Below are 16,787 nucleotides of genomic sequence, written 5' to 3' on the forward strand. Positions count from 1 at the left end.
GTCTGACAGTGTGACACCAGTGCTGAAGACCTCTTTATAGCTCTGAGAGATCACCCATCACTTTTAAGTGCCCCATCTATTATCACCATGCTGCTTTCATGCTCCAGCTTCATGCTTTTAATGAGCCATTCTCTTTATGGCTCCAGTCCACACTTTATTCATAAAACAGTGCCACGAGAGAGAAAGAGGGTGTTTTTACTTCAAGCCAATCTGCGGCTGACTTCTGCATTATTAAAGCAGCCGATATGTTGCGTGCATGCCTTCACCCCGACTGACATGCCCTTACAAAGGCTGGGGCCGTAAGGTCGAGGAAAGAGGGCAGAAACAGCGCAGAAAGCAGGATGTTCTCCCTGTAACCCTCACCCCCCCACCCCACTCTGACTCTCCTGCGCTCTGTCCAGCCATCCATCCAAATCAGGACTTTGTTTGCAGAGAATGGGGAAGATGCAGTTGAGCCGCGAGGCAGAGTAAAGCGAACGCTCTTGCTCCAGAATGGCTTTAAATAGACTGCACAGCCTCTTGGTTCCTGAGCACTGATGGGTAATTGAACACTATGGGCAGAGATATGGGCCTTAATGTCTATGCTGAACTCCAGCTGATCCTTTACATTTCCATATTAACAAAGAATCCCCCTTGTGGACCACTTCCCTGACCCACAAATCACACCTAAGCTCGTCTCCCCCTATAGCACACCTTTGTCTTCTTTATATATTTGCCCATTTTTGCTGGTTAATAAGAGCTAAATTGATGGCGCTAAGCTAAGCGAGTTATCTTAATTGGTATGCGCAATGCTCTTAATTGACTTTATTCGGAAGTAATTATTAGAGCCAAGTACATCCGCCCGGGTTAAAGATCCCTCATTTCTTTTGTTCATGGTCTAAATTGAGTTTTCTTTTTTAAATCTCTTCCATGAAATTACCTGAGGTACCATCACTCCGGAGAACTGTTTTGTGTTCAGTAAGGGCTAATTATGTGGATTTTCTCATTTCGTTTTTCCAGACTCCTCTTCAGACGGGGGCATTGGCTATTGGTTATGAATTTTTATAAACTGGAGCTCTTTATGTCTCAAAGTGTTTTGTATTTAGATTCCTTAACGGCGATTTCGTCCATTCTTCCATTATGTTGCCTCTTGGTTGGAAGATTAAAGCTAAAATGAGCTTCATAGATTGAGATGCATATTGATAGCGACTTTCTGGTGCCTGCAAGTCATTTACAATATCCTGGAAATAAGGACATTGTGTTTTGGGTTTGCCTGCACACTTTTTGGAAGTGATTAAATGAGATAGAACTAGCAGGAATGTGAAATTTTGAGCATTCTGAGTGGTCTCTTTTTGTGCTCAGAAAGCCTATTAATGTTCTTTGTGAGTGAGGTTTACAGTAGACGTTTGAGTAGACGTATCAGCATTCATAGAGGGACTTATTCCATCCTGATTAATCTGGCTTGTGCTCATTAGATCTATCATTTACATTTACATTTAAGGCACTTAGCTGACAATCTTATCCAGAGAGACTTTCAAGTAATTCCTATTAAAGAATTGGGCCAATGTAGTGTTAGGGTTCTTGCCCAAGGACTCTTATTGGTGTATCACAGTCATCCAGACCAGGAATTGAACCCCAGTCTCTCACATGATGGGGTAGGTCATAAGCTGGCCGTTGTGTTATCCACTGTGCCACACCAACCACCGTCATCATTGTGCTCTGTGTTTGCATTGTGCACTCAGCCCCTTTCTTTCATAGTGCATCAGTTTAGTTTAGTTCTGCAGCTCCATGGCAGAGTTCATGCCTGTATTGCCCATGGAGGGCAAATTGTCTGTTAGACCGTGGTGCTCATTTCTGGTGGTCCTGGAGATCTACCACCCTGCAAAATTAACATAACATAATAAAACATAAAGATATACATACACCACCATATGCTTGTAATTCTTTGTTGTATGACATGAACATATTAAGAAAGCAGAGGAAAGCTGCTAAATCAGTGTATAAGTGCAGTGGTGTATAAAGGTTTGTGAACCTTTTTGAATTTATATGTTTCTGCATATGTTTTTTTTAAATAAATAAAGATTTTAGAATTTATCCTAAAGTGAGCAATTAAATTAAGGAACGCCACCAATTTAATAGAGTTAAAACTGTTTTTTGTTTTGTAGACAGTTTGAAGGAATGGGCTTAAATTTCTCCCAGGTGATGTGCAGCACTAATCAACATTTAGTTGCCACTCTCAGATATGCAATAATGGATTATTTTCCTCAATAAATAAATTAACAAGTCTACTTTTAATTTTAAGTACTTATTTGATTGACTTTTAGGAGTGAGTTGTATTTTTTTTATTTGCGTTTTAGGTCAAATCTTTACAAAAATATAGAAAATATTGGTTTGCTACTTACTCCCTGTAACGTATTTTTGTAGGAAGGGATGTCTGTATTTTATCTTATGCAACATCTTCCTTAAAAACTAAAGAATCTTAAGAAATGCAGTGCACTGCAGGTTTGTCCTCATAAGTCTAGGAAAGACTGCTTTATCAGTGAAGTTCGGCTATGAACTCCAGGCTAACTGTGAGCTATTTTTTTTTGAATGGGTGCAGCAGTATGCCACTCTCCGCAGGAGGCGATCAGAGCAGGATAACCCGCCTTTGATTTCTCTGAAAGTGAATCTATGATCAAAAGCCCCCATTCATTAGTCATCCATGTTAATTTACCTCTTGTGAAGCTTCCAAACTGGAACTGCTGGTTTCCTGGATTGTTTTTGTACATTTTCAAGTCTTAATGGGAAATGATAATTTATGAAGACTGAAACATTCCCTTAGCTTCTTCCAGAGAGAGCCGGGCGTGCGAGCAGCATAGACACCATTACTGTCTCTAATGCCACTTCCTAATATCTGAGCAGAAGCAGGAGAAATTCACTGCACTTAAAGTGTCTGTTCTCCAGAAGACACGAAGGCTACAGCATCTATTAGAGACAGGACAATACTTCAGCTTAAGCTCTAAACAAAGAGCGAGGGAAGGTGAAGCATTAAAAAGGTTTAAGGTGGAAGGCTGGATTTCTGTGTGGTGAGGTTAGTAATAGATGTTGGTATAGCAATAGCATTCTTATTCTATTATTTGTGTGCAGTGGTTTGCACTGGAGTGTGTGAGAATGGAAAGTGGAGTTATGAATGATTAATGTACATCTCTCTCTCTCTCTTTCTCTCTCTCTTTCTCTCTCTTTCCTTCTTTCTCATTGTCTCAGTTCAGTCCAAGATAGCTTTTTTAACAGGATTCAGCCAAAGCTAAATGAGTAAAATGAACATTATTGTTTTATTCTATAAACTACAGACAACATTTCTCCCAAATTCCAAATAAAAATAGTCATTTAGAGCATTTATTTGCAGAAAATGAGAAATGGCTGAAATAACAGAAAAGATGCAGAGATTTCAGACCTCAAATTATGCAAAGAAAACAAGTTTATATAGTTCAAAAATCATTATTTGGTCAAAAAACCCTGTTTTTTAATCACAGGTTTAATGCATCTTGGAATGCTCTCCTCCACCAGTCTGACACACTGCTTTTGGATAACTTTATGCTTCTCCTGGTGCAAAAATTCAAGCAGTTTATTAATTTGTCATACATTCAATTCTACATAAACACTTTTATGTGATAGTATGTTCAAATATGTACATTTTATCTACACTATATGTGTAGTTTGTGCATTTTACATTACAGCCAGCGCCACTCTTAACATCATGTCACTGGTGTTCTAACACATAGTCTCTGCTGCTGTGGATTTTTTGAAAATATTTGTGTGTATCTCCTTCTTCATCTTATCTGCTTCACTGTAACCACGCAGCCTTTTTCTTTCCTCTGAAACAAAACAGGTTGAGCAGAATGAGAAGCATTCTGTCTGCTTACGCTTAACTGCATTCTATAATTATAGTTCGGAGGAACTATCCATCGATCCTAAATGAGGAACAAATGGAGTATTTGAACAGTGGGAATCATTTCAGCACGTAGATAATGCTAACAGACAAATAGGAAACAGAAGGGGAAGCAGCCACTTTGACTGGAACCGACGTTACAGATGGATGTGCAGTGACCGACATGCCCAGTATTCTGGTGTTGTCCTCTCTAATAGCTTCGCCTTTGATCGATGGTTCTGGTGCTGTTTGTGTGCCTGCCTGCTTTCCAGTAGGAGTGTCCCTTATGGTTGCAGCCAGAGCACTGGAGAGAGAATGAATGGGATGGAGAAGGACATGTGTATCCAGTCCAGTTCCCATAGGGCAGTACATCCTCTGATTCGGCCTGTGTGTGTGTGTGTGTGTGTGTGTGTAAGATGTGATCTCCCTAGGGCCACTCAAGGGCGAACACTGCGGTTAAAATCGGGTGTCTAAGAAAGACAGAGCGAGGGAGAGCGAGGGAGAGAGGGAGCACAGAGCAAAAAAGTGTGAAGGAGAAAGAAAATTGGAGATGAACCGGAGTGGGCCATAACAAAAACAGACACAGATGGCAGCTAATGGGTTAGAGAAGCAAAACAAATAGAAGTAAATAAATGTAAAAGATGCTCTGAGCAATGCAAATGAGTTTTGTTGGAGTAAACAATATACAATATTAAAAACCTTCTATTAGTTTAACAACTCAGATCAGTTTGGTGCTTGATTTCTGTTTAAAAGTGAGACTAGAAGAGAAATTTATAATCTCTTTATATATAGTCAGGGGAATAAATTACATCAGCATATAAAAAGCATTGTCTTTTTTTCACTTTCTTCACTTTTAGGCACCTGTGGGAATTTCAGTAAAGAAAAAGCTTCTTATCTGGGCAGTAAGTGTTTATTAGCTGAGCAAAACACCTGCATTACAATAGAAATACAAACAGTAAATTTACAAAAAGCAAAGCTTTTACTGCCCTGATTTCCTTAAAACATCTCCTAATCTCTCCCCATATGAGTTTAATAGTTATTTCTAGTTCTCATCATATTAATCGACACCTGGTTTGGTAAATTGGAAAATTTGGTAAATCAGGTGAGCTGCTGACGGAACTGAACCCATACACATGCTGGCTGAGGGGAGGAGCATCCAGGAGAAATCTGGAATCTCTACACTTTGTTTTTCAGCTCGGCTCACAGGATATAACATACTCAGTTAACAATGAGGATTATATGTTGCATTTTACTGTATGTATGTTTATTTGCATCTGTTCAAATCATATGTGGTGCTTTTTTCAGGTAAAAACACTCATATTGCTGAGATAAATGGATTAGTGTAATTTGCTTTGGTGCATTAAACTTTTGCACAGTACTGTACGTAGTAAGTGTAACCTAATAAGATGAATCAATTTTTTAAGTTGTACAAACGTTTAACATTCCTCAATTCACGTGTATTCCAGGAATATGTCATAGAAGGCAGCAGACAGTGCAGTGGGTGGTGATGATCATGCCTGGCTGGCTAGAAATGTCCATGCTGTCACACCTTAGTCTGCGTCTGTCTTGTGTTTTTCCTTTTTTCGGTCCTTCCTGCTCCTGTCCTCTGTTCTCTTGTTTAGTTTTCCTCAAAGAGCACAGAGGTTCTGTTTTGTTTTTGGTCTTTTTTTTCTGATCAAATTTTAAAAGATTTGTCTATATTAAATCTTTTCTTTTATATGCTCACCGCTGGAGTCTCCTGGTAGAACTAATATTCTACATCCCAATAATGTTTAGAATACTGGCATGGGCTTTTTGCACAAGTCTGAATCTGAGATTTATTCAGTATATAAAGGTTTCAGTTCAGTCCGTGTGTAAGTATATGTGTGCGTGTAGTGAGGGTTGGACGGTCAGTTCTGTCTCTGTGTGTTGAGGAGTCTGGTTGCTTGATGGATGAAGCTGTTGCAGAGTCTGGTAGTGGAAGCTCGGATACTCTAGTATCTTCTGCCAGAAGGCATCAGAGCGAAGAGGGTAATGTTTATTCAGAAAAGGTTTCAGTTTAATCCCTGTGTGTTGAGGATTCTGACTGCCTGGTGGAAGAAGCTGTTGCAGAGTCTGGTAGTGGAGGCTCGGTATCTTCTGATTAAAGAGTCTGTGTGAGGGATGGGTGGGGCCATGCCCTATTGCTGGTGGCCCCATTGCGGATGCAGCATGTGGTGTAGATGTCTGCAGATTATGTAATTTTTGCATATGAATCTGAATCTGAGTTTTACTATTGGAGCGGACGTATTTTAATGACACTGCATTATATTTAGAAAGCAATGTGGACATCTGTGTTGGCACGGTGGAAAAGGACATTAAACACTTCTAAATGGCTACTGTTTAATGAGCTCTGTTTATGAACAAAACGCTTGTGCCCAAGTGTTAGCCAATCACGTGGCTGCCTGAGATGAAATGATCCATCTTAATTACGCACGGAGCGTAGAGCGTAACGATGCTATTACAAGGGTAAAAAAAAGACGAAACTTTATTTCCCAGAGCTCACAGCAATGTGAATGTTATCACCGTCACAGGGCATTGCTCGCCCAGTCAAAGGGGGAGAAGCTGTGTGTGTGTGTGTGTGTGTGCACTTCTGTGTGTCCTTGTTGCCGTGCCAAGGAAATGCATTCCTAACAAGCTTTGATACACGAGGCACCATATGCACACTCTGCAATTCCAAAGCGCGCGTCTCGGAATGCAGTGGCTCTTCTCTCACAATTCTGCCATTTAATTTACATGTTTTGACCTCTCTGTCTCTCTCTCTCTCTCCCTCTCCCTCTCTCTCTCTCCCTCTCTCTCTCTCTCAGCTTCGCACAGGAGAATCATACTCCGTTTACCACACCAGTCCCACTCTGCCCAGCCTGTCCAGACCAGTGGTTCTGTGGTCTCAACAGGACGTGTGCAGGTGGTTAAAGAAACACTGTCCTCACAACTACTTGACCTATGTGGAGGCCTTCTCCCACCACGCCATTACAGGTACATTCTTTCGCTGTTTAGTTTCCTGCCTGGGTCTGTTTGTTCCCGGGGAGAGTTTTGCTCAGCTGAGAGGTTAAAATGATGGAAAAAAATAGCCCAGTGACATCATTACTGGACATAATCCATTTTATTACATAAGCACTAAATGTTTAGTAACATCACAGATGAGAAAAATGTTTGAAGTCATAAAGGGTCAATATGTATACTGAAATTTGTATATAGGTTATCATGAGAAACATATTTATGACATCATAATGGGTTAAAATGTTGAAACACTAGAAATAGGCTTGAAAATAGGTTAGAATTAAGGCTTGGCATTAAAAAATAAAACATTGCAACGTATTAAAATAATTTTTTTAAATGATGAAACACCAACTATAGTAAATGGCACTTATTTACAAAATGTCTCTACGCTGTCTTTATTTTCACAATGCTGAAACACTAATAACAGTTTATGTTTATCTTAATAAACATCTTTATGACATGGACTTTTTTATTATTTTTACTTTTAAGAAACACAAAAAATATTTTAAATCTTATACTGAAAATGTCTTTATGGCATCACACTCAGTCAACATCTATTTATTTTTGCTAAAATAGTTTATGAAAAATTGTAAAGCATTATTCCATTCAGATGTCATAAAAATGATAAAAATCATCTCCTAAAAAAATCATAAGGGGTAAATTTTATTTTTTTACAGTGGAAAAATGCTAAAAATAGTACAAAGATTGTTTTTGAAAATATCTGTATTACATCATAGTTGGTTAAAGAAGTACAAGACCTATCTTAAGGAACATCCTTATGACGTCATAATAACTAGAAATGTGTATATTCTTAGTATAGTTAACACAAAACTAGAACAAAGTTTTTTTCTAAAAAAAATATCTTTCTCATCATAATGGCTCAACCTGTATTTATGTTTAATGTGAGTAAACACTAAACATAGTGCAAAGCTAATCCTAAATTCCTAAAGGAAATGTCATCATAATAGATAATTATTATTTTTTAACAGTGATAAAACACTAAAAATAATAAAAAGCTTATCATGATAAACATATTTATGACATCATAATGGGTGGAAATGGTGAAACACTAGAAATAGTATAAGGCTTATCTTTTAAAAAAAATATTTATAATATTTATTATAGTTAACTAATAAATAATGTAATTATTATAATGTATTGGGTCAACATATAATAATTTTACTGTGGTTAAACAGTAATAATATTTAAAAGCTTATCCAGAAACAACTTTATGACATCATTATGGGTCAACATCTATTAATTTTTAGTAAAACGTGTGGAAATATTTTAACAGCATCATTTCACTTTGATTTCATTAAAATAGTTCAAATCATAAAGTCTCTATGATATGGGTTGAAATATATTTATTTTTGCAGTGGTGAAACACAAAAATGTACAAAATTTATTTTAACAAAGTGTTATAATATCATTATAGGTTAGTATGTCTTTATGACATCATAATGGGAGCAATTATTGTATGTGCCATCTGGCAATATGCCAATCTACTAAATGTTTTTTTTATTATTTATTTATTGGCATACAGAATTAAAATCACAGATGCTGATTTTTACGTAACGAGAACCAGATGCTGTGAATATGTTTTTAAAAGACAAGTGTGCTCAGCAGTTCATCCCTGCTTCCGTTCTGCTCTGACACGCCTATTTTATGTATTTTATACAGTTTGACAGGAGAGTTAGCCTTCTGAGCTAAAGGTCATCGGCCTCTGGCTCTGCCACTTTTCCGAGAACACTCTCTGAGAGTGATGTAACTGGAGTACCTTGGAGCTCGGCCACTTTTCATTGCACTAATATATGTGCATATGCTGTCACAGCTGTGCGATGTTGTTGGAGGGAAGTAACGTTTTATTTTTTATTAAATCTCAATCCCTGGCTCAGCACTTAAACAAAGCTCTCTGCGGTTTTGGGCCTGAGGATGTCCGGACATGTGCAGAAACTGTAGCACCAGACCTTGATCCAGGCGCGTGTTAATCCTACCCAGTGCTCTTAATTATATTCACTGTGTGATACGCATCCTAAAAAGTTTCCCCCTGTTTGAAAGGCTTTCATTTACCTCCCAAATGATGCTGCTTATGCATGCAGCTGGAGTCAGCGTACTCATGGTAATGTATTTTTTCTGAACCCTGCTCATTTAATGCAGTAACCCTGGAGTTAATACTTCAACAGGGTTACTGGCCTGTCCTGGCTTTCAGAGAGGGGAAGGAATTTCAGTGCACCTGAAGTGTCAGGTGATCAGAGGGGCTTCAGGGTTAGAGAGGTCTTTGTGGAAGGGGTCAAAGAGACACAGAAGCTTCAGTTCTGATTCAGTTCTAAATTCACCCAAGAAGATTCTGTTACTTTCAATGACAGACAGCTGGTCATAAAATTCAGTTAACAGGCCAGGATTTATTGTCAATTGTCTGTTTGACGTTACACCACTAAATCTTTCTATTTAAGCAATACATAAAAAAAAACATTCATGTTTGATAAGGAACATTACTGATAAGCATAATTGTAATAGAAAAGTAAAAAATTATTTTATATTATTAAGTAAATCTGCTAATGTCTATATATATATATATATATATATTTTTTATTTTTTATTTTTTTTTTAATATAATAAATAAATATCATTAGAAATCATTAGATTGGCACTAAAATCAATATTCTCCTGAATACAAATCAAACAGTTCATGTACTCTAAACCTTTAGTTTTGTTATGTTTGTCTAGGTTATGTTATTTTCAAACATTCAGAATTTGGGTTGATTCCTGTTACTGATCTGGAATTATTAAGTGGAGTAGAGAGAAAACAGGCAGCTTCTTAAAGCGTCCTGTAGGACATTTAACATTTTTAGAACGTAAAATAGTTATTTATACTGCGGAAACAAAGGATTTTGTATCACCTACACCTGTAGCCCGTATACAAGACGAGGCATTTTAAGGGGTTAAAGAAAGAGTTTATTTCCCACATACTGTACATAGGCATACATGGTGCAACTATCAGTGAAATGCTTTAATGACTGCACGATCCCACTAACTAACTAACTTAATAAATAAATAAACTAATAAATAAATAGATAAATAAATAAGATAAAAGTAAAAATAGAACACATGAATGATTCATGTGCAAAATGTGGTCTTTGTGATGGTCTTTGGGATTTTACTTGAAGATACTTTCAAAGTTCCTGAAATGTTTCGGATTTAAGTAATTTTTTCCATATTTAGTTGAGTAGTTTTTGTCATAATATGGATTAGAACTTTACTCAAATAGGGCTGTTAATTGTTTACCAACTCTCTTATACCTCTTCACAACTTTACAATTGATGCTCTCAAACACATTAAGATAACAAGGAATTCAAGTAATTAACTCTTGATGAGTTCAGCACAGCTGTTAACTGAAAGCCTGAATTGCAGGAGACTCTACCTCATAAAGCTGAGTGAGAAAATCCATTATAGCCAAATAGCCAATATTTACATTTACATTTTCATTTAAGGTATTTAGCAGACGCCCTTATCCAGAGCGACAACAATATGTGCAAAACTGTTTTCTAGGCAAGACGTGCCTATAGTAAAGATTCTGAAATCTAAAACATATTATTCATACAAGTTTGGATGACTAATGGATGAGTTTTAATCTACAACGCATAACATTTGTGAATATTGAAAAAACACAAAATTTAAGGTGTGTCTAAACTTTTCACCATGTCAAACTCCAGGTGTGGGCTAGAGGACTGTGATAATCCCTAGTATTGATTTTTGTTCTTTGCAATAATTGTGCTCCAAAAGCAGGATAATTACTTTTTAAAAAGCCTTAATTTCAGAAGAAACAATGAATTAACAGGTGCCCCAATACTTTAAGCCACATCGTGTGTTCATTAATGTACCACTTGGACAGTGCTGTTTGAATACGTCAATTTTTTTTAACTGTTCTCGCAAAAAAAATACAAAATACAAATAAACAATGCTGTAGACTTCAGTGTACCCAACCTCAAAGTGTATATGTGGTGCCTCCTGCTGAGAGGATAACACTAGAAAGCAGTGTGTGTGTGTGTGTGTGTGTAAGAAAACATCCCAGATTGCAAAAAGTTTCTTTGATGAGTGTGCGCTTGCAGTGTAACCAGCTGTATAATTAGTAGAGTGAGTGTGGGTGTTTTCGTGTGTGTGTGTGTATCCCTCGGTGCGTGTACTGTGTGCTTGGACAGAACTGCCATTTCTGTCCTCAGGCTGTTCCCGCCCCCTCCTGCTCCAGCAGGACCCGTCTGGCTCCTTATTCCTCTCCTCTCTCTCTAATTGGACACACAGAATCAAGGGCTCAGACCTGCTGCAAGGGAGAGAGAGAGGGAAGAGAGAGAGATAACTAGAGGGAGAGAGAGAAAGAGAGATAACTAGAGGGAGATAAAGAGAGAGAAAGAGAGAGAGAGAGAGAGAGAGAGGAAGGGAAAAAAAGAGAGTCATTAGCAATGACTCTGCTTTTCATCTAGTAAAGAAAGCATGGAACGCAGGGAAAGATGACAAAACGCTGGGTTGTCCTGCAGGGCTTTGGGCTAGAGCGTTTAGAGGAGCAGCGAGAGCAGCTTGGTGGGGTTCAGGCCGTGAGAGTGACTGCAGGCTGAGTTCCCCCTCAGGCGGAAGCTTTCCCAGCAGGCTGCCATAGTCACTCTCAGAACTCTCCCACCGGCCATTTGGATAAGAGATCATGATGAACAGAGAAGGGCCCTCCAGGTTTAAGGAAGAAGAGTGATGTAACTCGTGTATCACAGCCAGGGAAGATGCAGTGCTTATGCATTATGTAGATGATACTTGTAGTGGTCGTGAATTACATATGCATAAATATCCCTGGAATAGACTGCTTTAAATACTGGGGTTAATAAACGTCTCAAACGATATTGTCTGTAACTATAGCTATTGACCATTTTATCAGATTACTGTATAGTTACCATATACTCTAACATACAGAGAAACTGTCATGTGTATACAGCTCTGTAAAAAAATAAGACCGCTTAAGTTTCTTTGATTTTACCAAATTAAAAACATCAGGAATACAATCAAGAACAAGACTGCTTAAATGTTTGCACCAGGAGTGGCATAAAATTATAAAAAAAAGTAGTGTGTAAGACTGGTGGAGGAGAACATTCCAACGATGAGATTGAAATGAATTGATGTAATTGGAAAGCAGGGATATTCCACCAAATATTTATTTCTGAACTCTTAAAACTTGTATGTATGAATATGAACTTGTTTCTTTGCTGCAAATAAATGCTCCAAATTATTTTTTTGGGGGGGGAATTTGGGAGAAATGTTGTCCGTAGTTTATAGATCAAAACAACAATGTTCATTTTACTTAAATACATACCTATTAATAGCAAAAACAGAGAAACTGATTCAGAAACTGAAGTGGTCTCTTACTTTTTTCCAGAGCTGTATGTCAGTATTTCATTTGATTATGAAGCTGTGAGGTTTTATCTAGTGATTGAGATTGAACATCAGTTATTAGATTTCAAACAAGGCCTTGACAATATTTAAAATTTGCTCTAAATGTAAATGAGAGATGACAAAAGTAGTATATATATATATATATATATATATATATATATATATATATATATATATATATATATATATATATATATATATATATATATTTAAAAAGTATGAATATAATCATGCAATATTATTTTGACAAAAAAAGGTAAGACTATATGACCTAATATCTGGTGTTTTTTTCCTTTGGCTGTAATAACCTTAATTAGACGCTTCCTATAACCATCTACCAGTCCTTGACATTGAGTGTGTTTACATTGTTTAAATGGTTTACATTGATTTTGTGGTGTTTGCTCCACATTATATGTTGCAAACCATTGCTTGGTTATCTAACAAACTCAGGCATTCTGCATTAGGTATTATTGTATTATGAAGTGCATGTAAATGGTGGGAAATATTTCCCACTCCTATATGCAGATTGATTAACCATGTTTTGATGTTGGGTCCCAATTGTTTCCATGATTCCCTCACAGGCCGAGCTCTGTTGAGACTAAACGGCGAGAAGCTGGAGAGAATGGGGCTGGTGCAGGAGACTCTCCGCCAGGAGCTTCTTCAGCAGGTGCTGCAGCTTCAAGTGCAGGAGGAGGGCCGCAACCTCCAGCTGCTCAGTCGAGGTGAGAGGAGACAGAGGAACTGATTAAGAGAGAAAGAGAGAAGGTGAAGAGTGAAGAAAAATAGTGGGAAGGAGATGGAGGGAGGCAGGGAGCTCGTTGTTGTGATTCTGCATGAACAGGGCTTCCTCTATCTGCCTGTACTCTGTATTCATTCATTCTTTCTCTTCCTATTCTCTGCTTGCAGGCTCTTTCAGGAACCTGTCATAGCCCCAGCCATGCGTGGGCACCTCTCCCAGGCTCAGTGCGCTGCAAGAGGGCATCCAGGCATGTGGGGAAGAAGCGAAGAGGCTGCAGTGAGAGACCTCTGGATTTAGACTGTCACAGGCCACCGGGGGAGGCACCAGCGTAAGCTTTCAGCTTTAGCAGCTCAACCTCCTTCTCCATCTCAAACCAAGAGGAACAGCGGAGAAGAAAACACTGAATCTGTAACAGCAGGCAGAATAACAAAGACTCTAACCTGAATCTCCGCTTGCTCTCTGTGTTGTGCCCTATTCTATAATGTATAATGTAGCCTCCCTGTGAGGAACAAGGATCCAGCACTCTAACCGGCAGAGCTGGGAGGCAGGAGTATTCATGTAGGGCTGTGTGTATTGGGAAGATTTTGGCGATATGTTAATGTGTATCACGATACATATAACATAATATATCACAATACTGTAAGCAATTTTTGCAATCAAATTTGAGAAAAAAAAAACACTATCAAATTCATAAAATCTGGGGCTCCATATGGTCCAGCAGGGTAAGTGCTGTCTCTATGTTCAGGAAATCACCGGTTCGAATCCTCTTTATGTAGCTTGCCATCAGCTACCAAAGCCCTGAGAGAGCACAATTGGTCTTGCTCTCTCTGGATGGGTACATGGCGCTCTCTCCCCACATCGCTCCAAAGGGTGATGTCGCTCAGCAAGAGGCATCTGTGAGCTGATGTATCAGAACCGAGTTGCTGCCCTTCCCTCTGAGTGCGCTGTGATGCTACTTGGCAATGCTGCATCAGCAGCAGCTCAAAAAGAGGCATTGGCTGACTTCACATGTGTCTGTCTTCCTTGTGTTGGGGCATCACTAGTGATAAGGGGAGTCCTGGTGAATGGGATCGGTAATTGGCTGTGTAAATTGGGGAGAAAATGGTATGAAAATTTGAGATAATATTATAAAAACAAAAAAATAAACTTTTTATCTAATCAGAAGAGTGGGATGTAACAACACTGTACAACACTGCCCTGAATGTACCACTTCTGACACCAATCTTTACAACTGTAAATTAATATTTATAAATCAATACCGTGTTTTTAAAAACTGATACAGTATTGCAGAACAAAAACTATTGCGATACAATATGTTATTGACGTTTCTTACACCCACATTTTCATCCTAGCCAGTTGGAGCCGGCTTCCTTTAAAGAAATAATGACTGTTGTTTTTTCCGTGCCACGTCAACAAGTACTTTTCTTTTGGCCACAAAGAACTGTCGGTATGTGTTTTGACACTTCACACAAGAACCCAGTGTACAAGTGCAGAAACCCCCAGAGAGACAAGTGTCAGTTGGGAGGCGGATGGAAGGAGATGACAGACTACATAGAGCGCAATCGTCCAAAAATGAAGCACAAGCCCAGGCTTGCCTGGCAGAGGCACCACATCCGACCAGATAATGTCAGGTTTATAGTGTATTAGAGCACAATGGAATAAAGCGGCAGTGCAAACAAGCTCATTAGGGCAGGGCTTCCATTGTTCAGAGGCTGTCGCTGAATGAATGCTTTGGATTAGATTTGGCTAAATGAGTTTATTAAACATGGCTACACACAGTGCAGGAAGTTAATACACTCTTAAATAAAAAAATAAAATAAAGGTGCAAAAAATAAAGGCTTCTGTGGAGTGCTTCCATAGAAGAACCTCTCTGGGTTTTAAAACATTTTTGTATTAATATTAAGTGTATTAATGTGCAGAATCTTTTTAAAAATTTGACAAACCTCCTCATAATGCAAAGCTTATTAGATTAGTTCATGTTTTTCTGTTACCACACACCCAAAAACCAGTTTGGAGACTTTATAATGTACATATGTTACAGGCCATTTTTCACTTTTGTGACATGGGAACATTATAGGAATTCAACATTACATAATGGGTATGGTCACACCATGCATACTGAACATTCACTGCTTCATAATGGCTTTTTAAAAGCTACTTCCTTCTTTTTGAATTCCTTTCAAAGCCAAGTCATGCTAAAGACAATTAAAACCAGATCTGTAAAAAATGCATTGTGTAATGGTTATAATACTATACTACAAGTACTACAAGTAGGGATGTCCTGAGACAAGCAGGTTATTTTGTCCAATTCAATTAGAGACTCTTAATGCTGAGCTTCCATAAATGTGGTGGTGAAATAAAATCACTTTATGTTTAGTAAAAGTTCATATAATCAAACATTCTGTGGACTGATATGAAATAACTGTTATATAGTGAAGTGAGTGTGCTATGATTTGGGAGTTCTATAGAATGTGTGTATATTAGCATCAGTGTTAACCTCCACTCGCTTATAAATGTACTATTCAGTGGTGGATTAAAACAAAGAATTGTATGTAGTCTTCCTGACAGTAAAAAAGAGTGTTTAGGTGAAAATTATTTTCAGATATTATGTTACGTTTCATTGCTCCAATGTAAAATATTTCCATGCTGCAGTCTCTAACTAAACTCATTAATTTACCCTCTGAATACTCTCCTCAGTGCCGCCGGCTGGGCAGTAATTTCTGTTAATGGCACTTTGAGGACACCAGATGACTCTCTTAACACTGTGGATGTAATATAGCTTTAAAACTGGACTGGAATTAAAGTAGCCAATACACAATCCATTAAAATATACCTGGATTGGACCGGGACATCCCTAAAAGCAAGTGTTTTTACTGTAAGAAATGTGTGAATATAATGTAATAATCTGTCTAAAAGTACATCTCAGGCTTTTTACTTTCAAAAATATTAAAAAATGTACATCTGTACTGACTTTCACCCTGAGGACATGTCCCAACGCCCCACTTAAATTGTTTCACATTGTGTATATATGCATTCCTTTCATATGACACTCTAAAAATGTAAATAAAGTGCATTATTATTGAATGTCAAGCTTACAGAAATGTATTAATAATTGATGATTTCATTTAGTTTTGTTGCTGTGCTTTGATGGGTTATACATGTTGTGCCAAAAGTCATGGAATAGCAGTATGTAAATTTGTAACAGCCACAGCTGAATAAGTTGACTTTTGAAGTGTCAGTGTATTTACGCTAATGCGAGTACATACCTGCTGCCAGGATTTATAACATTACATATTCTCTTTTACACAATACAGTATGGATTGTGCCTGTATCATGTAATGAACTGTATTTTATTATATGTTTCTCTTTCTAGCATCATTTAAACATATCAGCTGTTACATTGTGTTTACTGAGAATTGAGAGCAAAATGCTTTTAAATGCATTTACCTTTGTTTAAAGCTAATGTAGACACAGGGCAGTATTCTTTAGCTTCCATAGGACATAGCAAAAGTCATGGTACTCAGCATGACCCATGACTTTTGGCATGTCAGTGTTCTTCAGGTAATCTGTATCTCAATTATAAGTGTATATTTATACACTTATAAATATGTCAGTTATCAGAAAGATTAAACAGCACTGTAAGTAAAGTAATATGACCTGATCTGAAATCTGGTTGACTGTGCTGTAACAGGGTTAAGCATTCAGCTCCTGTTC

The 16,787-nt window shown here is 37.9% G+C and overlaps 1 protein-coding gene across 1 annotated transcript in view; it reads left to right on the forward strand.

Annotated features, from left to right (window-relative positions):
• samd10a (sterile alpha motif domain containing 10a) overlaps positions 1 to 16,157 on the forward strand; it is a 30,082-nt gene extending 13,925 nt beyond the window's left edge. The window contains exons 3-5 of the mRNA XM_007231891.4: positions 6,712 to 6,880; positions 12,916 to 13,056; positions 13,241 to 16,157. Coding sequence (XP_007231953.1) covers positions 6,712 to 6,880; positions 12,916 to 13,056; positions 13,241 to 13,263 — 333 coding nt within the window. The 3' untranslated portion in view covers positions 13,264 to 16,157. The remainder of the gene's footprint in view (positions 1 to 6,711; positions 6,881 to 12,915; positions 13,057 to 13,240) is intronic.
• The last annotated feature ends 630 nt before the right edge of the window (positions 16,158 to 16,787 follow it).

This window comes from Astyanax mexicanus, chromosome 12, assembly GCF_023375975.1.
Source record: "Astyanax mexicanus isolate ESR-SI-001 chromosome 12, AstMex3_surface, whole genome shotgun sequence".
Lineage (NCBI taxonomy): Eukaryota > Metazoa > Chordata > Actinopteri > Characiformes > Acestrorhamphidae > Astyanax > Astyanax mexicanus.